General features: G+C 46.5%; 1 protein-coding gene across 12 annotated transcripts in view; it reads right to left on the reverse strand.

Annotated features, from left to right (window-relative positions):
• Nucleotides 1–324: 324 nt before the first annotated feature.
• The window catches only part of LOC147433966 (microtubule-associated protein 70-1-like), an 89,381-nt gene continuing 63,051 nt past the window's right edge, over nt 325–26,654 (reverse strand). For 6 of the 12 annotated variants that reach the window (XM_086490583.1, XM_086490585.1, XM_086490587.1 and 3 more), the window contains one exon: nt 8,307–8,794. In XM_086490583.1, coding sequence (XP_086346709.1) covers nt 8,719–8,794 — 76 coding nt within the window. In that variant the 3' untranslated portion in view covers nt 8,307–8,718. Of the gene's footprint in view, nt 637–7,716; nt 8,157–8,306; nt 8,795–26,654 lie in introns of those variants that run through there. The other 6 variants (XM_086490594.1, XM_086490586.1, XM_086490591.1 and 3 more) reach the window with 3 other exon arrangements.

Raw genomic sequence — 26,654 nt, forward strand, 5'->3', positions numbered from 1 at the left:
CTTTTAGGCCCTTCAGGTGTAGGTTTAAAAGGATTATGCTTTGGGACTTGAAATGATAATTGCAACAAACTAGATGAGACTAAACATGCAAAGATACATCCAAAGGCTACCACAATTGCAATAGAAATTGAAAGACCATATTGGGAGTTATGGAGGCAATGAAATTATACCAATGGAAGCCTTTGGTTAAATTTACTTGTATTCCCACAGTTTATAGTCAAAATGTTTGATTTTACAAGGAGTGTATAGCTATACAAAATTTTGATTTTCAAAAAGAAATATTGTACATTCTTTACAAAATGTTATGTGCTCTTTACAAAATTTTCCACCTCGTCTATTTTCAGTTGCTTAAAAAAGCATAAGAATTGTCATAATGAGTGCCTTCTATGCTCTCCTAATATCCCTAAAGCATATCACTCTTTGAGAAAATATTCTCTTCTTTGAAAGAAGCTCAAGTGGGATCTTGGTATCAATTCCTTTGGTAGGTGATAGTTTTTTAGCTACAGACTTTTCTTCTTGCTTTGAGATTTTTTCTTCGTTTGCTTTTGATTCATCATATAGCTCCTCCTTTTTAACGTCTTTTTCAGGAACCTTCTTAGTAGTTGCTTGGTCCTTGCTATTAATGCCTTTCACTCCCTACATCATTAACCATATATTTAAGTGAAAAAAAGCATATAGTTTAGAAGAATACTTGTCTTTCATATTCAACTGTAGAAGAAGGTGGACACCATCTGGGTAAATATTGTTTAGAAAAGGGTTGAATTGGTACATGAGAATAAAGTACTTGGAGAGAAAACCATCAGCTTGATTTTGCACAAGATCAACACCAATAAAGACACATACGTGTTGTAAAAAGCGAGTCCATCATGCATGAAATTAGAGTACCCTTCAAATTCCTCAAGCAAGGTACTAAAATTAAATGAGTAAATAGAAACTAACAATTTGTGTTGTGCTTGCTAGAGGGTGTCGTCCCTATGACATTTTAGTAAGCTAGGGTAAGCCTTCGCTTGCTCTATTTTTGCACAAGGGCAACACACTTTAGCAAGCACAAGAAAATGGTGATAATATAACTCAAATATGGTGATTTTGATCCCGCTAATGCGTCCGGAGGGCCTAAGAATCCTAGGAATGACTCCTTGCTCGCCTTTGTTGGACACTTGGAGAAAAAAAACATTAAAAAAAGCCCAACAATAGATGTGTCCTCCTTATGCAAATTTAGTGTATGTGGAGGGACCTCCGCATACACTAAATGAGTGGGAATTGGCAATTGTACCGTGATTGACACTAGCATGATGCATTGTGGAGCTATACAGACCATGCACGCTCTAGCCTGGATATGCATGCTTGCCTATCACTAGAGCTCTAGCCTGGATATGCATGCTCGCCTATCACTAGAGCTGATATAGTTGCATGTAGATCAACTAAGTGAACCAATGGGCGTAGGCTGAGAGAGTCTCTCACGTGTTTTTTTGTACATACTAGTAGTTTAGCTAGTAGGATCCAATCATCAACGCATCGCCTTTAAGTGGGAGTATGTTGGGGTAAAGGCATTACGCAGGCTCTAGTATGGATACACATGCTCGTCTTTCACTAGAGTCTATACGATTGCATGTAGATCAGATACACGAACCAGTGGACGTAGGTTGAGAGAGTCTCTCATCTGTTTTCTTGTACATACTAGTAGTTTAGCTAGTAGCACTCACTTATCGACACATTCCCCTTTAAATGGGAGGTTGTTGGGGTAAAGACATTGTGCTTTTGCCCGGGGTCGGATGTCCATTGTTTGGCTATCCATTGTATGTACATACTCTACCTTATTCTTGTATAACAAAAAGAATAACGGGCTACTCTTCTTATTGAGAGGCTTGCTCCACCCACATAGTGCTTCTTCCTCTTCCCTCACCTGCACTGCACCATGCGCACACACACTCTTTGACACATTCACTTATGGATATATGGTAGGTTGTATCCCATGGACTCCATCACCAAAAGCACCCCACTATTCTTCAAATCTTCTTCTCAATGATTTAGTTTGTAGGAGATGGCATAAAAGGTCTATCAGGGTATACATAAACCTTGGCAATAGAGAGGGACTGTTTGCTGCAATAGTTCAAAGATTCTCTTAACTATCAGCTTCAAGAAAGCAAGGAGAAGATAGAGAACCTGCAATCATTACTGAATACAATCAAGAAAACGAAGATAGGGCTTGGAAGTAGACAAAGACAAAGGGAGAATTATGAGTCTCAAGCGAGAAGTGGAGGTTGCAAAAAAACAATCAATTAGTGAGATAAAACTCGTTTATTTTTCAAGGTAGTATCTTTAAATTTCATATGTGCTATAGTCTTTGTTTATGTTCACCTCAAGTTCTTAATTCAGGCAGACTATTCACAAGGAAACACGAGAGGCGAATCACAATCATTTGGTGAAGTGATTCCACATGTTCTTATTGGGAACCTTTTTGGTGAGAGAAAATTAACAACTATACCTTGTAGTATGTGAAGTGCTATAAGCCCTAATCATTTTTTATAGCTTTCTTAAAATTGTCGAGATCTTTCTTGAAGTTGGAGAGGACCCTCTTTCTTGAATGACTTTTGTCATAGAAAGAGAAGACTACACCCAAGGCATTCCACACTTATACCTTCTAATATCTTGCTCTACCATCAACTCCATGGTCCTTCACATAATTATGTAGGGCCTTTTATTAGATGTACTAGATTTTGGATGCACCCCTAGCCCATTTTTGTAAAAGGTAAAATTAAAACTCTACAATTTTGTGCTTTGTAGTGTGCACTATGGATTGCAACAATGCAATTTGGATGTGATGACTAAGAAGATCACTATGTTGCAATATTGATAGATCCGATGAGGGAGAGATGGTTGGATAGGTCCCCAATGAGTTGGTCTCATGGTAAGGCTTTGGCCTCTCAACCTACGGGTTGTGGGTTCAACTCCCCTATTGGGTCACACTCTAGAGGGACACCTTGTGCTCACCTGATGTTCACGTTGCTAAGGCTCTTGCTCTTGGACACTCGAGTGCATCCTCCTCCTCGGGTAACCCACCCGAGGAGGAGGTTCCCAATTGGTTGCTACGAGTTCTCTCCGTTGTTCCCAGCACGTGGTGCATCAATTAGGTGGCCATGGTGATGCCTACAGTGGCTCTTGCCCGATGGTACGCGGCCTTTGCCCGACCATATAATATGGCTAATATTTGGAAGGGATAAGTACCTCCCCTTGTGGGCCCATTGGTGTGTCGGAGAAAAGAGGGAAAGAAAAGAGACGGATAGAATTTGATTGTGAAACTGGATTTTGTGTTGATGCATGCTCTAGAATGTGCTGTCTTGTGTTGATGGTCATTGGCATGTACGCATGAAGACAATATCTGCTCAAATATCAGAGTGAAGTCTACCATTGTACTGCATTCATTTTGGCCTCCAGGATCAACTTGGATGTCTACTATGGTGGCTATCTACAGAAATGCGACTTGAGAGTAAAAAAAGCACACGCCATTGATGCTCTGATATTAGTATGAATGTGCAAATGGCGTTATCAAATCAAAATTCCTGTGAGAGAACTTATACAAGATAAAGCTGTTAGAATGCCTTCTAGGGCAGCCCTCTGGTAGAGGCTGTTTAAATAATGAAACAAACTTCAAAGATGGTTCAATACCAACTGCATTGGATTGCTCATCATGAATGCAGAAGCAGAGCAGGTGTGTGCATCAGCCGTGCAATGAAGACTCCCACGGTTTCTAGTGCAACTAGCATATGGTCCTTGCCTTGTGTTTTAAAGTCCACATTGGATTCCTCAAGAGCTATAAAAGCAGTGAAAACATGGCGTTTGTTGGTACAACTAGCATATGGTCCTTGTCTTGCGTTTCTAAAAGTCGGCATTGGATTCCTCATCAAGATTGCAAAGTGACCTCCCTGGCAGGGGTGTGCATCCGCCGTAGCAATGAAGACCGGGGGGGTTTCCTGGTACAACTAGGATATGGTCCCTTTTGACGGTCAGCATTGAAGTTTTCATCAAGACTGCAAATGCAACCCCCTCGCGGGTGTTCGTATCACTGTTTTTCTACCCTGTAGTGAAGACTGTGGGTATAACTAGCATATGGTCCCTGCCTTGCATTGTAAAAGTTAGAATTAGATTCCTCATCAAGACTGCAAAAGTGATCCCCCTAGCATGTGTTTGCAATAGTGTTTTTTTGCAGTGAAGATTGTGGCGTTTTCTACTACAACTAGCATATGGTCCTTACCTTGCACGTTTTTCCATACCAGCGTTGGATTCCACATCAAAATTGCGAAAGTGACCCCCCTAGCACGTGTTTGCATTGGCGTTTTTCTGCCATGCAATGAAGATCGTGGCGTTTTCTGGTACAACTTGCATATTGTCCTGCCTGCATTTCCAAAAGTAAGCATTGGATTCCTCATCAGGGATGTTTGTATCAATGTTTTCTTTTGTGCTGTAAAGATTGTGGCATTTTTGGCTACAACCAGCAGATGGTCCCTGCCTTCCATTTTTGAAAGTCAGCATTGGATTTTGATGAGGACTGGAAAAGCGATTTCCCTAGCCTGCATTTGTCTCACTGTTTTTCTCCTGTGCAGTGAAGGGTGTGGCATCTTCTAGAACCTGCCCCGAACTAATAATTGTTTCCTACAATTAAAAGCCACATTCACCCTTATTTAAATCGCGCATTGGGTGCGCTCCCGAGTTCATAACTTAGCCTTCAACTTGGTGGCTCTCTCTCATAGAGGTATACTCAGATTTCGGCTCCTCAACATTGTGTTTTTGGCATTTACTGTCTAGTCTCTGTCTCTCTCATTGTAGATTGTTTCTCTCCATCCAGTGTATCTCATGATGTCTGAAAAAGAGCAAAAACTCCCCAAGGAAAAGTTCCTCTGATGGTACTTCCTCTGAGACACATGACACTCAATCCCCTCAAAGCATTTGACACAGTACCCAGAGCTAGATTGATGCGCAGATTACAGGAGATGGGAGTACCCACAGAGCTCATTTGGGCGGTCATGGCATTATACAGGTCAGTAGTGGGGCATGTACGCACCTCAGAGGGCCTATCTACAGCGGCTCACTCCACTATCGGGGTGAAGCAAGGTTGCCCGCTCTCTCCTACTCTATTTGGTATGTATGTGGATGAGGTTTTTGACTACATTGAGAGAGATGGTGAGCTGGCAGGGACATGGATTCCACTATTGTTGTATGTTGATGATATTGTGTTGATCTCCGACTCTTCGGAGGGGATGCAACGTCACTTGGATGCTTTGCATAGGTTCGCCCATGAAAGTGGTTTGTCTATCAACCTTGGTAAAACCAAGGTCATGGTATTTAATACCACCCCACAGTGGATCAGGAGATCAGTGCCTGCATTCACATACGGCCAGGAGACAGTGGAGTATACAGATGCTTACACTTACCTTGGAGGGGTTTTCAGTGGACCAGCATTTTCATTGAAGAGAGCAGCACAGACTAGACTGACCAGAGTCCACGTTGCATTGGGTAGATTGAAGAGGATGTGTTCACATGTTCAGTTTCACGAGCCTCGGACGAAGCTCTGGCTCTTTGACACTTTGGTGGCTTCTGCATTGCTCTATGGAGCTGAGATTTGGGGACCTTCATTGGACCATCACGGGAGGACAGGTCGCACTGATGGATGGGGGACATGGAGAAGCCACTAGTCTCTATGATCTCGCGGCTCATTAGAGCCAAGGCTTCAGTACCACGTGCCATTATTCGGGCAGAGCTAGCTGCCCCCCCACTAGTGGTGGAGGCGCTCACCAGATCTGTTTCCTTCATACACCGCATGTGGGAACTTTCCAGAGATAGATATGCCCGCCTTGCACTTGAGTCCTCTCGACAGTTAGCCAAGCAGGGAGATACAGCATGCTGGTATGGGGAGATGACATCATGGTTTCAGGCGCATGGGTTCAACATAGACAGATTGCCCCCCTTCCAGTACTCACTGGATGCACCCTCTCTGATTCTTACATAGTCCGAGATCACCAGGCTCATCCACCAGGACCTGTCTCAGCTAGGAGGACATGGATACAGCCAACACAGGGGTTGGGCACGAAGATGGCTTTCTACAGAGAGCACTTCTCCAGCTTACGGAGGACGGTTTTGTGACGAGGCCCAGATACATGGACACCCACTTGTCTCATGGGATACGATGTGCTATTGGCCAAATACGCACATCTTCACACCAGCTGCGGATCGAGACTGGGAGATACACTGGAGTACCGGCAGAGGCCAGGACATGCCTCCTGTGTGACATGGAGCCTGAGACAGAGTTGCACTACACATGCCACTGCCCTGTCTACTACAAGAAATGTGGCCACTTCCACTACTTGTTCAAAGAGGGCTTCAGACCACTCTCCAGAGTCATGCGGTACAAGGATCAGAGATGATTGGGTTTGTTTTTGCTCGAGCTGCGTAGACACAGAGAGAGCCTGATGAGGGGAGAGGCTAGCCAGTCGCATAGACGGATCACAGACTTCTTTAGAGCAGACACTGAGCACCTGGAGGAGCTACTACAGCCCGTCGCCTCACACCAGAGGCTCACTGATCGACCGAGCGACCGAGCTAGGGAGATCCAGACGCCCACAACTGCGGAGGACTACACAGCATCGACGGAGGCTGCATTAGAGGATTCGGATCACTTTGGCCCGACATGCACGACGCCCGGTCAAGCTATTGACAATGGAGGAGATTGATGAGACCCGCTAGCGACCGATGTTGGATCTTTTGTGATTTAGCTATCCCACCTAGCTGCTTAGCTCACACCTAGTAGTTTAGGATTCCATAGTAGTTTATTTTGTCATTTTTTGTTACTCTGACTTTGTATCAGATCCACCACATTGTAACTTTCTGGTCTCATAGGTCACTTTGGCCTTTTGAAGACGTTAATGTAACAATTCATTTCATTTCTCTCTCTCCTTCCCCCCCCCCCCCCCCCCCCTCCATTCTGTCAAGCTCACCTCTAATTAGCAATAGTGTGACACCAAGTGCAATCCCGCTGTGTTGGTACTAGTGACCCAGTGAGATTCCCTGCCGAGAGAGCCGCTTACCACAGTCTTGAACCTCACAAATGTCGAGTGACTCCCAATGTATATACCACCACAAGAAGAGTTCCTCCCTGTACAACACAAGATACTATGACTGCCTCCCAACCTATCTGTGTGTGTGAATTTTGAAACTGTGTGTGAGCGCGTGTGTGAGAGAGGGGAAAGAAAACGGTAAGGCAGCAAGCCAGCACGAATGAGAGATGCTGGTGAGTAGCAGAGCAGTGGCGGGTATGGGTGGGAAGGCAGGGATGGGGAAGAGCAATGGGCTGTGCAGGCTATGGTTTCTGGATGACAGGCTGTGGAGTGGACGCTGCAAATGAGCGATTGTGAGGCAAGCAGGTTTGTAGGGCTACGCAGATGGGTAGAGGAAACGACACACGTGTAGGGGTTTGCGTTCACGCAGGGTTTCTCGAGAGCCCAGCTCTCTCTCTCTCTCTCTCTCTCTCTCTCTCTCTCTCTCGTGCATGCGCGCGCGCGCACACACACACACACGCATGTACGCACGCACTGTGTACAGAAAATAATGCGAACTCAAACAGAAAAAGCAGATTTAACACTGTAAAATGCTCATCTGCTACATACATGGTTTGAGTCGCTTAAAGATAACGGAGATAAAATACATTATAGATGACAGCCGATAGCTCATGCAATTAGCGTACAGCTTTATAAAGATGCACAAACTTCTTGTGTGTCAAGAGGCTCACCCAGAGCCATCAAAGCTTACAAACAAGATATTTGTAATGGCAATGGAGCACCATCCTTCACCTGGATGATGTGTAACAGCCAACACTACAATGGCAGGAAGGGTTAGGATTTTGAACTAACCCAAAATTTCAGCAGTAGTGTCACTAGATGGATGACACTATACAAAGGGAATGTACATATGCAACAAATGAGGGTTACTCACGAGATACCTTCGATTGTCTTTACAGCATCTTCTATTATATTATATACTGATCAGTGCAGTTCCATGTCAAATCTTAGAAACATTAGAACAGAATTGCCCTCAGTTTTCACATGAGCGGAGGAAGCTAGGTGGAGCGTTTCATTCTGCATGCCAAGGACATGTTTTTCATATCTCTGCCATAAGGGGAAACTTTAGCAACTCTCTCTCTCTCTCTCTCTCTCTCTCTCTCTCTCTCTCTATCCAAAAGATGTGGGGCTTGGTACCCTTTTGTATTATGTAGTCATTTCATTTCATTTCTCTCTCTCTCTCTCTCTCTCTCTCTCTCCATCCAAAAGATGTGGGGCTTGGTACCCTTTTGTATTATGTAGTCAAATTTATAGACCCAAAGGCATTACATCAGCCTATAGACATACAATGATAACGGATCTGATAGTGGAAAACCCCCCAAGATATTCAATGGTTACAAATCATAGGGGAAAAACTACCAGTGGTGCAAAGTTATAAAGATGGGCAATACAACAAAAGCTAAGAGTAGCGGAGTGAGGGAAGAAAGTAGCAGAGAGATGAATTAGAAACACACCACCATGACATTAAGAAGAGGCTGAAAACTCCATCAAAGAATCTCCGATAGCCAACTCGAGATCTCCAAGGCCATATACAACGGTGCATCTCAGCAGAAGAGACATCACCATTGCAAGAAGACTCGGCACCGAAAATCCAGGAGAGAGATAGCCTCTAGCCATCCTTGGTAATGATCAACACGGCTATGACATTCTTCAACTTGCAAGCAGCAGCAGTATATGGTGCAAATCTGAAGGCGGGGCAGATTCCAAACCAAACCAAACTTAAATCACCCATCAAACAGGAGAAAAAACCAAAAAAGAACAAGCAGTAAAGGGAAACATACATGCACACAATCCTCAACCACAAGCACTCATATAGAACGCAATCACTCCAAGCACGTGTAGATCCACACGCACAAGCATCACATAGAAACAAAATAAGCTGCATACAAGAAAGCAAGCTAAACAAACAGAAACCATGAGAAACAAAGAAAAAATACCTGCATAAAAACAACAAACGGAACATAAGGACTGAAACTGTTGTAGGCGCTAGAAGTGACATAAGAGGGGAATAGACAAAAGAGGCATACCACATGACGGTACGAAGCCTATGGGACCAAACTCAACATTGCTGCTTGGAACAGTAATGGGTCATGGAGACTGGATGTAGGAGCGCTCCAATGCACTTATCCTATCCAACTGAACCTCTTGTAACTGCAAGAGCCTCTCTTTGAATGCATCACTAGGCGGCCCAAGCAACTTCTCTAACATCTTGACCGCAGGCAACTCTACCTCCACAGGCAATAGTGCTTCCTTTCCATACACCAAATGAAATAGAGTAAACCCTGTATCTGTCTTCACCGAAGTACGGTAAGCCCATAATGCACTGGGCAATTCCAAATCCCAATTCTTTCCTTGGTGCTCTTCACTTTCGAAAGAATTTGCACCAACTCACCATTGAATCTTTCATTTAAGCCATTACATTGCGGATAATAAGGAGTGGTATGCTGGTGCCTAATCTTCATCTTCGCGCATAAAAAGTCTAGCAGTTTAGCTCTAAATCCTGGCCCCTTATCCAAAAGTAGCTCCAATGGCACCCCAAACTTGCAACATATTTCATCATACACAAATTTTGCCACATCCTTTGCAGTGATCTGTTTTACTGCTATAGCCTCTGCCCATCTAGAGAGATAGTCCACTGCAGTCAAAATATAGCTTTTGCCCCTGCTTGTGATAGGTAACGGGCCGATTGCATCAATCCCCCACTTTTCAAACACATCAAACGCCATAATGGTTTTTCGTAGCTCTAGCTTCAACACTCTCTTCCCAAATGCTTGACACCTATTGCAAGACCTACACCAATGGTGAACATCCTTGTGCAAACTAGGCCAGAGGAGATCTTATGCAAAGTGATCTTTAGAGCAAAATGGCCGCCACATGCGCCTTCATAATTCTCTTCCAACACTCTGTAAAGCTCCTTCCGCCAAGGTACATGTCTCAGCACGAGATCAGCCCCTTTCACGTATAAGACATCACCAATCAATTTGTACATGTATGCTCTACGCAAAAAACCATACTTCTTAGACTTCTGAATCTCCTTTGGAATGATTCCTGTTAGCAAAAACTTCTCTTCTTGAGCCAAACTTTCCCTGCCATGATAAAGAGGTAAAGTGGTCCTCAACACAAATAGCTCTCCAATCATGCTTTGAGCTGCTTCGTGTGCCTCTCCATTTAGAGCACGTTCAATATGTCTGATGCTTCATGCTTCGAACTTTTTTAACAGGCCTTTAATTCTGAAACACATTTCCTTCAATGAGGTGTTCTTGCTCTTCTACACACCCAACACTTGCTTCACAACTAACAAGGCATCACCTTTTATGCTCAACCTTTGAACCCCATGCTTCAAACAAATGTGTAATCTAGCTTCCAAAGTAGCATATTCAGCCTCATTGTTACTATGAGCATCCAATTTGAACCCTCTCTTGCACACTAGCTTCCCCTCTGGATCGTAGAGTGCTATACCCCCTGAAGCTGCATCATGGCTCTTTCTGTATGAGCCATCAAAGAACAAAACATGTGCATTGCTGATCTGTGGCACTTCTTCAACTACCTTTCTCACCACCTCTTCCTTAACAAGGAGGGGATTCTCCTTATAAGTCAGCAAATCAGCTAGGGTAGCTCTTGTACTGTCTTCCACTAGAAAAGAGAACTCAAACTCTTGTAGCTCAATTACCCACTTCTTGACCACATTTGACATGTTAGTGCCATTAATTAACTGTGGCAAAAAGGCATAACTCGTCAAGAAAACAAAAGGTCGTGGTAGCAAGTAATGACGAAATCGTCGACAAGCAAATATTACACTGGCCATCACTAGCTCTACTTCCGAGAATTTTCTCTCTGCTACCAACTTCACTCGGCTTGCACAATACACCGGCCTCATATAATGGCTGCCCTTCTCCTTTTGCAATAGCATGGCTCCAATGGCATCATCCCCTACTGATGGATTTACATAAAAAACTTTCCCCCAATCAGGAGCCTGCATGGCTGACAACCCCCCTAACACCTCTTTGACCTCTTGAAACACTTCTTCACACTTGTCGTCCCATTGCAATGGATCATGCTTTGCCACTTGCTGTAATGGATAAAGGAGCTGTGAAGACAAGGGAATAAACAACGCCATGTACTTCACTTTGTGTATAAAGGTTGCCAATTGCTTTGTACTCGTAGGTGATGGAAGAAGAATTATAGACTTAACCTTATCAGGATCAGCCTCAATGCCATTTTCTGACACCATGTGGCCCAATAATCTCACCCTTGGCTTAATCTCACCCTTGGCTGTGCTAAATGACATTTCTTTGGATTTAGTTGTCCTTCACATTCATCATATCGAGCTAATACCATCTGCAACTTCTCATGGTGTTCAGCCCTACTGCTGTAGAAACAGAAGTCGTCCATAAAAGCTTTAACACAACTACCAATGAATGGTTCCAATACCCAATTTGCCCTCTCTTGATAGAAAGATGGTCCATTTGACAACCCAAATGGCAATACCGTGTAGCAATAGCAGCTCCATGGCGTAATAAAAGTTGTCTTTGTGCGGTCTTTCAAAGCAATCTTCAATTGAAAATAGCCTGAAAAACCATCACATACACTGTACCTCTCATAACCTGCCACCGAATCCAAGATCTGATCACTGAATGAAAGAGGATATGGGTTTTTCTTAGTGGCTGCATTTAAGGGTTTAAAATCTACACAAATCCTCCACTTCCCATCCTTCTTTGGACTGACTACTATTGGACTCACCCATTCTGTGGTCTCCACAGGGACTATGAACCCTGCCTTCAATAACTTGTCCACCTCTTTTCGCAAGGCTTCCATTTGCTCTTGACCCATTCTTCTTAGCCTATGCCGCATTGGCTTAGCACCTTCTTTCAGCTCTATATGCATCTCTTCGCCCTTAAACCCTCCGATCTCTTCATATGAAGTAATGAACAAATCAGGAAAACTAGCTAGCATGTGCAAATATATCTCCTTCTCCATTGCTCAGAGGTCTCCACTGATCATTTGTGTCATCAATTCCTGCTTCTTTGACAACTCAACCTTAGTTTGCATCAGCCCTTCAATCACTTCATAAGGCCTTTCACTTTCATCTTCAACCTCATCTGCAAATGCGACTACACCAGACTCCTGGATTCCTTTGTCTATCAAAAGAAATGCAACATCAACATCCTCATCACTGCTGGTAGTACTATCACTATCCTCGTCAGACACTGTGGAATAGTCTTCATCACTAGACTCATCTTCATCTTCATAAAGCTCCTCCAATCGTTTCCTTGTGTCCATATTATAAAGCTTCTTGGCACCTGTCTTTCCATAGAGGCTAATCGTACCACGTCGCCAATCTTGAACAGCTCCCACTGCACGTAACCATGGTCTGCCCAATATAATAGGATATGCTCCCAACCCCGCTGGCATCATGAAAATCAACCACTGCCTTTGCATCATATGCCTCCACTTCTAAACTCTTTACAACACCCAAACATTTTACTTTCTGATGGTTTGCCAATCTGATCCGGAAGCCTGACACCCATGTCACTGTGAGACCCATCTTCTCAACGCATGAGTGTGTTATGACACATATTTGGGCTCCGCCATCCACATAACCTTGTCCCAAATTTTTCCTTTTATGCCACACATCTACTATTGGACAAATGTCTGGTAGCTCATCCATCGCCAACACCTTCACTGAACCTCTCTCTGGCTCTTTCTCCATTGGGTTAACCATCCTCTTCCACTGTTGCTTTAGCTTAGGCACCAGCTCTATAAGCTGCCCAAAAGTAACATCGGCTTTCCTGCTTGTCAGATCCTCCTTCAAGTCATAGCTTAATTGCCCATCCCCTAGTGGAAAATCTGAAACATGAAACTTGCGACGAGCTCTTCTTTTCCTCTTGGCCTTGACATCCTCACTTTCATGACTCTTTCCCTTCTTATTACTAGGACCTGGGACACTTCTTCCTTCATTTTCCTCTGTGGTCCTCTTCCCAATAGGCATCACTAATGTATCCTCTAGCTTTGATGCCTTCTCCAAGGTGACTACACTTAGCACTTTTGTCTTTCCCTTTTCCTCTTGGGTTAACCCACTGGTTCCTTCTTCTCCTTTAATTTCAATGCCATAATCATTTGACCTAGTTAGTACCTGTCTTGGCAATGGATACATGTCTCCCCCCATCCTTGGTGGCTTATCACATTGCGGGCTGATGTGACCCAACTCTCCACAATTATAACATGTGGGCGTCTGCCTCTAGAACCTACCATTGCTTTGTCCAACACCATTTCTAGGTCTTTCTTCACCTCCTGGCTGATTTGCAAACCTCCCTCGACCTCGATTATTTCCCACTTGACCAAGCATGTTTAGGCTGAGATTCTTCATTAAATCTACCACTTGCCTCATGTCTTGCCTTAGCCCATCATCTTGCACGGGTGTAGTACCACTGCAGGCATAACCTGAGGAGTAACAGAAACCACTGGTTCATGATGAACCCCTGGTATGCGACCTTGTAAAGAGTCCATAGGCTGAAATTCAGACCTCATGGGCAAAGACTCCACCCCTAGCTGGCTCATTTTCCTCAGCTTCCACTCTTTGTTTCTTGCTACCTCTAGTGCATCTTCATATGTCCTAGGCTTCTTTAGCTCCACTCTCCAACGTATATTCTCCCAAAGACCAGCCAAGAACCTATCCTTCTTCATCATGGGCAAAGACTCCACCCCTAGCTGGCTCATTTTCCTCAGCTTCCACTCTTTGTTTCTTGCTATCTCTAGTGCATCTTCATATGTCCTAAGCTTCTTTAGCTCCACTCTCCAACGTATATTCTCCCAAAGACCAGCCAAGAACCTATCCTTCTTCATCATGTCAGGTGCGGGTACCTGTGGTGCTAAGGCCTTGCACATCCTCTCCCATGCCAATGAAAACTTACGTATGTAAGCATCTACTGGCTCACCTTCCTTTTGCACCAAACCTTGTACTTCTTGCCACACTTTGTCAGGATCTTCTATCTTCACAAATTCCACTTCCAACCCATGCCGTAGATTGTCCCAACTCAACCTTACGAGTGGATCAGCCCCACGCAACTCCTCTTCAAATGCTTTGGACCAAACTCGTGTATCACTCTTCAAACAGATTTGGAGAAGACGTAACATCTGCGCAGGGTCATGAATCTGGTTGCTAATACAGGCAACCTCCATCTTTTCCAAAAAGTCTTCCACATCTTCATCACTTCTTCCATGAAACTCCGGATAAGAGAAAGCCATGGCTACCCAAGTTACGATGCTTTGAGAACCCCTTCGAACACACGTGCAAGAACCCAAAACTTTTGTCTGACTCAATTCCCAGAAACTTCAATGGAGCTCAACTTTAGATAAGAACAAACACATGCACATCAAATGAGTTTTCATAGTTAATCATCGGAATTACAACAGGCAAAGGGCATTCTAGTATCTCTCTTAATCTTCTTGGCCAGAACATAAAGACTATGCGCTGCTGGAAAAAAATCTTCTTGGACACATGAACATTTATCTGGAGTCTCTGAGTTAAATGAAAAGGAGTGAATTGAGGGCCATTTTGATCATCCATTAAAGTCAACCATGAAGCTCCCAAGAAGGCACACCTGACTTATCCTTTGATTTTGCCAGAATTTCAACAGCATAACAATATAAATGGCTTAAAAGACCAAAAGACCAGCCATCATAACTTGGAAAAATTTTGACAGAGCTTCCCTGTCACAAAGTGATGACGTGGCGGACAACAGAAATCCTAAAATTCCTGCAAACCCTAATTTTTGCCAAAAACCCTAATTTCCGGAAATCGCGGAGGCGGATTATTATTATTATTATTTTTTTTTTTTTTGTGGAAAATGATGAGCGACGTGAATTTTGCTTTTGCTTTTTTTTATAAAAAAAAGAGAAAAGACTCTCTAAGAGAGAGAGAGAACTGATGCTTTTGATTTTAAAAGCTTTTGGGCATCCCTTGTAACCTTTAAATTAGTGGTGAGGGCCTCACTTCTCAGAGCATCTGGACGCAGAGTCTGAGAGTGAAACCCTAACCGCTCTCTTGTACTTTGATGATTGATTAATATAAAAAGAAATACCGAAAGGGGCGCCAGTCTTTGGGGCCAATATCTCTAGGCACGGAACTCCGCCGGGCCAGTGCAAATCTATTGTGATCTGTGAATTGTTTTGAAGTGGTTATTTGGTGCTGTCGCGGTTGATTCTTGACTTGGAGTGTCCAAGTTTGTTACATTCCCCATAAGTAGAGCAGTAAGAACCCAAAATATAGACTGTATATGTATGCATAAACTGCCAGCAATAGAACGCAAGCATCAAATAGGAATCACTAATACATAGCCTATGGTGAGGTCACGAAAAGGGTGCTCCAGCTACCTGTATCACCGAAAGGATCTCCACATTTGAAAATCCCCCAGCTCAATAAAACCTCACGCTATCGACCCTCACACGAAGGCTAATGCAAATTGCGTATAGTCAAGTCTCAGAAATGACTATCTTCCAGACCAAGTCTCAGAAATGGCTAGGACTACCAAATAAAACCAAGTATGGCTCCACAAATGCGTACAATGGCAGTTTCCACAAGTAACGTACAATCCAGCAGACAATGCGCTCAAACAGGCGCCAAGTGATGCATACCCACAACAACTGCAAGTGACATCACTGTACTCCAGCTACCTGTACCTGTGTGAATCACCTGTCCCTGTAACCTGTAATCTGCAACCTGTAATCCCGAATCTCGAAGCTTGAAGCTCGAAGCAGAAGGTACTCGAAGAAGATCCTCCGTGGGGGCGCCAAAAGAATGTGAGCGGGATGAAAACACACAGAACGCCTCTATAACAACCCGACACATACTCTTGGGATGATACACACACACACTATGGGGCACCACTCGGCTTACACAACCCACCTGGCCGAGACAGGGAACACACCGATGGAGCGAGAGGAGAGAGACTATCCGTTTACCCACTCCACACAGAGAGAGAGAGAGACACACACCCCCAAAAACTCAGCTTAAAAGAGAAAAATTTCTAATGTTTAGATACAATAGAGCTTGGGCCAACACCAATGAGGCAAATAGCTCACACAATATGGGTAAAAGATACCAGATACAATTACAAATTGGAGCAGAAGCTTCACTCATAGGAGAAACTTACACAGCCAAAACATCAAAAAAGGGTGAGGAATTTGACAAAATGGACAGCGCCATTGCGTCCGGAACGGCCCAAAACCCCAGTCTACAATGTCAAAGTGCTCAAATCCGACCTCGGATGAGCAGTTTACGGCCAAAACAGACTCCAAAAACCCCAAAAACACAGTTGCGGCTGTTCCTCCTCTTCTCTCCCCTTTTTTTTTGGTCTTCTCTCTGTTTTTTCAGTTCCCACACTTAGCTTTATCACTTGGGCACCCTTGGCCTTTTAGTTGACCTCAAACAGACCCCGAACAGGACAAAAACTGACCTCGCAGTGCATAGTTGTCACCTTTTTACATCATCCGCACACCTGGCACTCAATTTTTTTCAATAATGCATCCCGCCACCACGTGAAGTGGCCCCAAAAGATGGTCCTCATGATGATCTTTTTGCATAATTACCACAAGAAAACATCCACGTTGTGTCCGTACTTCTCCACATGCAAGTATTGACCCCTTTCGACGTCCTGACGCCACTAGATGCCATATGACGCATCTGCTTACCTCATGTCGTCGGCCCGCGGATAGCTTCCTCGAGAAGTTTTACGCGCTACCAACTCCTCATTATTATAGAAAAAACACACTGGTACTGGCAATAGTGAAAATCGAAGCACTATGTACACCCTGTCCTACCTGTACACATGTGGGCCCCACGTAACCACTTGGCTCTAGAAAATGGGCAAACCTTTATTCGATGCACCATGCATGGGTATGTACATATGCCAATCCCTTGCTCCAAAAAACTCGTGACAACGTCATCAGCCAGTGCAAAACACGGAAATCCGTACAGCCTGTCACGTCATCAATCAACGTAATTTTCGGAAAAACTTGCCACGTCATCAGTTCCACGCAATTTCCTTTACTTTGTGTGTGTGTGTGGGTCCTGCTTTATTTTAATCCTTTATGTCACTGGGGGGTGAAAGCATGAATAGGTGGAATGATATTTAAGCTATTAGATAGCATATCACAGAAACAATCTTGTGGAAAAAAGAATACAAACTAAATAAAATTTATAAGTGATTGCACTTATACATTTTATTCTTTAAGAGCTATCCATTGACATATATCATGATAGAAATTTTATGTGAGCTCATGTCTAATTGTAGGCCAAAGTTTTTGATAGTAGGTGTCCATGGACACAGCTATTTGAGCCACCATTCTATGCTTTCACCCTGGATGGGGTCCCCATAAGTTGGTAGGACTTCTTCTTCTGTTACTTGTTCTTCTTTGGGTTTAGGCCCCTTGGCTCACATCTGCAAGTTGGCTCCCTTCTTCAGGGCTTTGACACGTCAGCAGTTTGTGACAATGGGTTCTTATCTAGGCCTCCCTACATGGACACTCACTCGTCCCACGGCTTACAATGTGCTATTAGTTAGATTTGGACATCATCACACCTGTTGGAGATCGAGACTGACCGATTTTGAGGCTAGGTTGTGATAGCTATGTCAGAGAGAGCTAGAGACAAAGCCCACTATATGCCACCGTACAACATACTATGAGATACGTGGCTGTTTTCACTGCCTCTTTAGAGAGTATTTTGGGCCTCTATATAAAGTTATGAGATACTAGGATCAGAGATGTCTTGGACTCTATCTATTAGAGATTTAGCAACATCGAGCACGATAACTTAGAGAGAGAGAGGCTCACAAACCGGGAGACACACCCAGAGGCAGATCACAATGTTCTTCCATCCAAAGATTGAGTAGAGATGAGAGCAACCAGAGAAGAGGGATACCGGGCATATCACAAGTAGAGGTATACGGAGCGATCAAGCAACGAAGTTGGGGAGATCCAGGAGGCCTAGGATGACGGGATGCTCCCATTGCCAGAGGAGGTTGTAGCAAAGGATTAGATCTATTGGTGGGACATGGGAGACGCCCTGTGCAGCCTCTCACCATGGAGGACATCAACACGATCATGCGCCGGCCGATGTGAGCCATCTCCGGATTCTGATCCACACATATCCACGAAGCAACACAATTGCTTACATATGAATGTTACAAGACATAGCAAACAACACCGCTGAGCACCCCTCCTAGACAGATGACCTTAGGCATGAAGATACTCAACGACTACCTCACTCCCCCTCCAAATAACCTAAAAAGGTGAGGACTAATACAACCAAACACTCCCCAGACTGTAGCCTGCATCGTTGGGAGGCTCCAAATACAAGAGACAACATAAGAAACCAATCATTCGCAAATCGGCACCAAAACAAGTATAAATCAGATAAAATCCATTTCAACAAATGCCAAATAATATTTTCAAAAGAAGTTCATAAAGTGTCTAAATACAAATCAAACTTAAAGCATTTTCGGAGTGTCTCGATCAATCGAGCTCGAAAATATGATTGGCTTTATATCTTGGGACCTGCACCAAAGTTGGGGTTAGGTTCCTTCCATAAGGTTGTAGCTGACCACATCATGGGAAATTTTGTCCCAGCCTTGTCCTATTTTTTCCGTGAGCCCCATATCAGCTAGCTGCCCTACTGTCCCCCATTTCCTATTTCTGGCTGTGGGTTGGGCAGTGTCTAGAGGTGTCTATATAGGCAAGAAAAGGGGAGGCCTCTTTGTGTGTGTGCATGCACCCTGCTTTAGTGGGCAGCCCTAGATGAGGGCAGCCCCCTCCACCTTTGGGGTGCAGCCCATCCCTTCGTCTTTGGGCAGCCAATCATCCCTTTAGTTGGAGGCTACAGGGCAGCAACCTTTCTTCGCAACATCCTTTCCTCAGGACAGCCCACTCCTGGGCGATCTCATTTAGAGACGGGTCATCTCAAATGCAGGCCTAGGAGGGCAGAGGATTCCTAACCACTAGAGAGCAGCCACTCAGGGGAAGCCTTGAGTCGTGCATCCTAGGAGGAGATCGGATAGAAATGGTCCAAGTTCACCTTGGGTTGTTGCTGATGTGGAGGCCGAGTCAGGGGTCTCGCATGCAGGGCATATGGCAATAGCACTCGCAGTTCTGTGTACCAAGGGTCTATCCAGTCAAGGCATGTCACATCTATGCCGGACCACCCTTGAGCACTTGTATATGCATCAGCATGGAGAGCATTTCCCAGATCTCTCTCTCTCTCTCTCTCTCTCTCTCTCTCTCTCTCTCTCTCTGTGTATCAGATCCACCACATTGTAACTTTCTGGTCTCATAGGTCACTTTGGCCTTTTGAAGACGTTAATATAACATTTCATTTCATTTCTCTCTGGGACTGTCCTCTGGGTGGTGCATACACTGACGTGCTCGGGGGAAAGTAGCAAATAGCAATGTAAAGATATCTGTCTGTCTCTGCTCTCAGCCTCACCCACATGTACCTAGCTTGCTCATCTCTGCGGGCTATATGTATCAATGGCTGCAACTCCTCCCTGAATAACACTGCCACTCCTCCTGATCCCCGCCCTCTGCGCTCTGATCGTGTCTCCTGTCTATAGGCAGTCTCCCATCTATATCCACTGATGTGAGGCATAGACTGCCCATAGGCCTGATGTGTCTCAGAGTAGAAGACGATGTCTCTTCCCCTGAAACTATCCTCAAAGGCGCCCACATCAAGTCGCATAGATCCATTACAATTCCACGTGGCAACTTTGAGGGTGGTCCCACGGGTCTCGCACCGTCATGTGGAGCGCCGCTCTACAATCACAACCCCGCCATCTCTGTAGAAGACCGTCTTTCCCTTCTCCCTTGCCGCTTCAATCTCTGGCATTACCTCTCTCATATGCGCAAGCTGTGTGAGAGTGAGGTCATCTCCAAGGAATATGCCCGTTTTCTTTAGTGTAGGATGCTTCTTCAAGAAGTCCTTCTTTGCCTCCATGGATGGGAAACGGATGATTAGAGCTCTCCCTTTCGAAGTCTCCCCATTGCCTTGTGTCTTCTTCCCCACCCTCCATGCCTTTGTATGAGTAGCCTCACTACCCATCATGCGGAGAAGTTCTTCAACTTCCCCTTCCACATCATCTCGGTCTTTTAGACCGGTTACTCTTATATGCAAAGCTCTAGTTTGGATGATGACATATGGGAGTTCTCTAGAGATGGTGACATCATCATTCTAGGGATTTCAATGCCAGGACTGCCCATCATCACACAGTATTTTATGATACTTCAGAGGAGATGCTGAGAGAGCTGGATGCTACAGAGATAGGCCTATCCAGACTATCACAAGATGGAGAACACACTGAGTATGGACGACACTTGATAGACATGGGGACTGCACATGCATTGGCCATCTTGAATGGCCTAAGGAGATTTCCCACCTCAGGGGGTTTTACATGCTTTCCACACAGACATGGAGCTAGCACAGTGGACTATGTCATGGCACAGCTGAGCCTCATCTCTAGTATCCAGGATCTCACGATTGGACCCAGACCTGTTGGTGTGGCAGTGGATCATGCTCTTGTGTCAATGACCATCTTCTTTCAGTTTAGTGTAGCACACAGGCTACGGACAGTAGCCCCTACTCGCTACACCTTCACGCGGGAGACAGACTCTGTATACATAGATGGGATCTACAGATGCCTATGCACAGAGGAGCCAGGGCGACCTCTGGAGGAGCTTACTACTATATTGACACAGACACTACATGATGCAGCAGCAGAGGCATACCCACATACCCAGCCTGAGCAGAGACGCCGTTCGGGGAGCATGCCCCAGAACAGTTGGTATGATGAGGAATGCCGGGACACTAGAGCTAGACTTCAGAGGGAGGTGCTTTTGGGGGACATCACTCACAGACAGTCACAGATTGACTTCCGACGCCTAGTGCGGCGGAAGAAGAGGGCATTTTTGGCTCGGCTAGAGCAGGATCTATATGAGCTGTTCTTGAGTCAGGACTCACGTGAGGCATGGCGGCTCTTTTAGGAGCACTCTCCCCCCCCCGCCATCACTTCTACAGAGGATTGGGGCCAGTACACATCATCTCTGTACACAGTTCCTGAGCAGCCCACCCTTCCCGACCCCCCCGAATCCATGCCCACACACATGTGCTTTTTTCACCACGGAGATGGTGAGGAAGGCCATTGACAGGATGAGGAATGGGAGAGCTTACGATCATGATGGTTTAGTGGCCGAGCATTTCACACATGCCAGAGATCTACTAGCAGATCTTCTAGCAGTGATGTTTAACCGTGCCATGTGTGAGGGCTTGCCTGATACTTGGAGCCTATCTACTATTGTACCTATCTTCAAGTCGGGAGACCCTATGGAGCCTAGGAATTATCGCACTATCATGATTGGACACACATTGGCACGGTTGTACGCATCCATTCTTGAGCAGCAGCTGAGTAGATGGGCAGAGAGGGAGGGGATACGCGCAGTCGGGCAGGCAGGGTTCAGGAGGGGTTTTTCTACTCTTGACCATATCTTGACACTCAGAGCCATCATTGAGGAGGGTAGATCGCGTGGGAAACGGATCTATTGTAGCTTTGTGGATTTCCGCAAAGCTTTTGACACAGTGCCTAGAGCTAGATTGATGCGCAGATTACAGCAGATGGGAGTACCCCCAGAGCTCATTTGGGGGGTCATGGCATTATACAGGTCAGTAGTGGGGCAGGTACGCACCTCAGAGGGTCTACCCACCCCGATTCACTCCACTATTGGGGTGAAGCAGGGCTGCCCGCTCTCTCCTACTCTATTTGGTATGTATGTGGATGAGGTTTCTGACTACATTGAGAGAGATGGTGATAGAGGTGCACAGATGGCAGGGACATGGATTCCATTATTGTTATATGCTGATGATATTGTGTTGATCTCCGACTCTCCGGAGGGGATGCAACGTCACTTGGATGCTTTGAATAGGTTTGCTCAAGAAAGTGGTTTGTCCATCAACCTTGGTAAAACCAAGGTCATGGTATTTAATACCAACCCACAGTGGATCAGGAGGTCAGCACCAGCATTCACATACGGCCAGGCGACTGTGGAGTATACAGATGCGTACACTTACCTCGGAGTTGTTTTTAGTGGGCCAGCATTTTCATTGAGGAGGGCAGCAGAGACTAGACTGACCAGAGCCCATGCAGCATTGGGTAGATTGGAAAGGATGTGTTCACAGGTTCAGTTTCAGGAGCCTAGGACGAAGCTCTGGCTCTTTGACACTCTGGTGGCTTCTGCATTACTTTATGGAGCTCAGATCTGGGGACCTTCATTAGATCATCACGGGAGGACAGGCCGCAGTGATGGATGGGGGGACATGGAGAAGCCTCTGGTCTCTATGATCTCGCGGCTCATTAGAGCCAAGGCCTCAGTACCACGTGCTATTGTTCGAGCAGAGCTAGCTGCCCCCCCACTAGTGGTTGAGGCGCTCACCAGATCGGTCTCCTTCATACACCGCATGTGGGAACTTCCCAAAGACAGATATGCCCGCCTTGCACTTGAGTCCTCTCGACAGTTAGCCATGCAGGGAGATACAGCATGATGGTATGGGGAGACGACATCATGGTTTCAGGCGCATGGGGTCAGCATAGACAGATTGCCTTCCTTCCAGTACTCACTGGATGCACCCTCTCTAACTCTTACACAGTCCGAGATCACCAAGCTCATCGGCCAGGACTTGACTCAGCTAGACACCAGGAGGACATGGATACAGCCAGCACAGGAGCTGGGCACGAAGATGGCTTTCTACAGAGAGCATCTCCTCCAGCTTACGGTTGATGGCTTTGTGACGAGGCCGAGATACATGGACACCCACTTGTCTCATGGGAGTCAATGCGTGTCAATAGGTCGCCAGTGCAATCAACGCGACACGCAAGTGGTGATGGAGCGCCATGTGTAGCACTCGAGACTGGCAAAGCCGCCATGAAGAATGGGCGAGACTGGCAAACGGTAAAAGCAAGACTCGAAGTGAAGCTTGGACTCTCTCTCTCTCTCTCTCTCTCTCTCTCTCTCTCTCTCTCTCTCTTGCAGGCAGTATATAGATGCACGCTGAGCACAGTTAGGGTTTCGGGCAGTTAGGGTTTCGCAGAATTCTGGTTTCGCACAGCTAGGGTTCGCGCAGGCTGGAGCAGGTACGCACAGGCTGCAGAAAGTACGCGCTGGCTGCAGGCAACTTTAGGGTTCGCGCAGGCTGCAGGCAACTGGCAGAAGAGCGCGTGGCAGCAGGGCGTAAATGTGCAGCAGGGCAGCTGCAGTTGCACGCGCAGTTAGGGCAGCAACAGGTCGCGGCAGGGCAGCAGTAGCATGTCGCACGCAGGGCAGCAGCAAGTCGCGCGCAGGCAGGGCAGCAGGTAAAAGCAAGACTCGAAGTGAAGCTTGGACTCTCTCTCTCTCTCTCCCGAATGGCGAGCAGGCAGTCCAGGACAAGGGGCGAGGGGCAAGTGGCGAAGGGCGAGTGGTGAGCCCAGGCGAAGGGCGAGTGGCGAGTGGCGAGCCCAAGCGAGTGGCGAGCAGGCAATCCAGGACGAGGGGCGAGGGGCGAGCAGTCAGCCCAGGACGAGGACCGCTTGTGGTCGGATTGAGGACGAGGACGAGGGGCGAGCAGGCAGCCCAGGACGAGGGACAAGTGGCAAGCAGGCAGCCCAGGACGAGTGGCGAGCGATCAGCCCAGGCGAGTGGCGAGCAGGCAGCTGAGGACGAGGGGCACAGCTCAGGACGAGGGGCGAGGGGCGAGCAGTCAGCCCAAGACGAGCAGGCATTCTCTCTCTCTCCTGCAACGAGCGAGCAGACAGGAGCCTCTCACGCTGTAGACACAGCAGCACATCATCCCTTCCCCTCTGTACAACCACAGTAGCTTCACGTGCTGGTCTCTCTCTCTCTCTCTCTCTCTCTCTCTCTCTCTCTCTCTCTCTCTCGTCAGGATTCACGTGAGGCATGGCGGCTCTTTCAGGAGTACTCTCCCGCCCCGCTCTCTCTCTCTCTCTCTTTCACGTGAGGCATGGCGGCTCTTTCAGGAGTACTCTCCCCCCCCGCCATCACTTCTACAGAGGACTGGGGCCAGTATGCATCATCTTTGTACACAGTTCCTGAGCAGGCCCCCCTTCCTGACCCCCCCGATCCATGCCCACACACATGTGCTTTTTTCACCGCAGAGATGGTGAGGAAGGCCATTGACAGGATGAGGACTGGGAGAGCTTATGATCATGATGGTTTAGTGGCTGAGCATTTCACACATAACAGAGATCTACTAACAGAGCTTCTAGCAGTGATGTTTAACCGTGCCATGTGTGAGGGCTTGCATGATACTTGGAGCCTATCTACTATTGTACCTGTCTTCAAGTCGGGAGACCCTATGGAACCTAGGAATTATCGCACTATCATGATTGGACACACATTGGCACGGTTGTACGCATCCATTCTTGAGCAGCAGCTGAGTAGATGGGCAGAGAGGGAGAGGATACGCGCAGCCGGGCAGGCAGGGTTCAGGAGGGGTTTTTCTACTCTTGACCATATCTTGACACTCAGAGCCATCATTGAGGAGGGTAGATCGCGTGGGAAACAGATCTATTGTAGCTTTGTGGATTTCCGCAAAGCTTTTGACACAGTGCCTAGAGCTAGATTGATGCGCAGATTACAGCAGATGGGAGTACCCACAGAGCTCATATGGGGGGTCATGGCATTATACAGGTCAGTAGTGGGGTAGGTACGCACCTCAGAGGGTCTATCCACCCCGATTCACTCCACTATTGGGGTGAAGCAGGGCTGTCCGCTCTCTCCTACTCTATTTGGTATGTATGTGGATGAGGTTTCTGACTACATTGAGAGAGATGGTGATAGAGGTGCACAGATGGCAGGGACATGGATTCCATTATTGTTATATGCTGATGATATTGTGTTGATCTCCGACTCTCCGGAGGGGATGCAACGTCACTTGGATGCTTTGAATAGGTTTGCTCAAGAAAGTGGTTTGTCCGTCAACCTTGGTAAAACCAAGGTCATGGTATTTAATACCACCCCACAGTGGATCAGGAGGTCACCACCAGCATTCACATACGGCCAGGCGACTGTGGAGTATACAGATGCGTACACTTACCTCGGAGTGGTTTTTAGTGGGCCAACATTTTCATTGAGGAGGGCAGCAGAGACTAGACTGACCAGAGCCCATGCAGCATTGGGTAGATTGGAAAGGATGTGTTCACAGGTTCAGTTTCAGGAGCCTAGGACGAAGCTCTGGCTCTTTGACACTCTGGTGGCTTCTGCATTACTTTATGGAGCTGAGATCTGGGAACCTTCATTAGATCATCACGGGAGGACAGGCCGCAGTGATGGATGGGGGGACATGGAGAAGCCTCTGGTCTCTATGATATCGCGGCTCATTAGAGCCAAGGCCTCAGTACCACGTGCTATTGTTCGAGCACAGCTAGCTGCCCCCCCACTAGTGGTGGAAGCGCTCACCAGATCGGTCTCCTTCATACACCGCATGTGGGAACTTCCCAGAGACAGATATGCTCGCCTTGCACTTGAGTCCTCTCGACAGTTAGCCATGCAGGGAGATACAGCATGCTGGTATGGGGAGATGACATCATGGTTTCAGGCGCATGGGGTCAGCATAGACAGATTGCCTCCCTTCCAGTACTCACTGGATGCACCCTCTCTGACTCTTACACAGTCCGAGATCACCAGGCTCATCCACCAGGACTTGACTCAGCTAGACACCAGGAGGACATGGATACAGCCAGCACAGGAGCTGGGCACGAAGATGGCTTTCTACAGAGAGCATCTCCTCCAGCTTACGGTTGATGGCTTTGTGACGAGGCCGAGATACATGGACACCCACTTGTCTCATGGGATACGATGTGCTATCGGCCAGATACGTACATCTTCACACCAGCTGCGGATCGAGACTAGGCGATACAGCGGAGTACCAACAGAGGCCAGGACATGCCCCCTGTGTGACATCGAGCCTGAGACAAAGTTGCACTACACATGCCACTGCCCCGTCTACTACGAGATACGAGGCCGCTTCCATTGCTTGTTCAGAGAGGGCTTTGGACCATTCTCCAGAGTCATGCAGTACGAGGATCAGAGATGCTTGGGTTTGTTTTTGCTCGAGCTACGCAGACACAAAGAGAGCCTGATGAGAGGAGAGGCTAGCCAGTACTAGAGACAGATCACAGATTTCTTTAGAGCTGCCACTGGACACCCGAAGGAGTTACTACCACAGCAGAGCTCGTCGTCTCACACCAGAGGCACACTGATCGACCAAGCGACTAAGCTTGGAAGATCTAGACGCCCACGACTGCGGAGGACTACACAGCATCGACGGAGGCTGCATCAGAGGATTCGGATCACTTTGGCTCGGCATGCACGACGCCCGGTCAGACTACTGACCATGGAGGAGATTGATGAGATCCGCCAGCGAGACCGATGCTGGATCTCTTGTGATCTAGCTATCCCAGCTAGCTGCTGTTCACACCTAGTAGTTTAGGATTCCATAGTATTTTA

This window comes from Adiantum capillus-veneris, chromosome 19, assembly GCF_014529385.1.
Source record: "Adiantum capillus-veneris isolate H3 chromosome 19, ASM1452938v2, whole genome shotgun sequence".
Lineage (NCBI taxonomy): Eukaryota > Viridiplantae > Streptophyta > Polypodiopsida > Polypodiales > Pteridaceae > Adiantum > Adiantum capillus-veneris.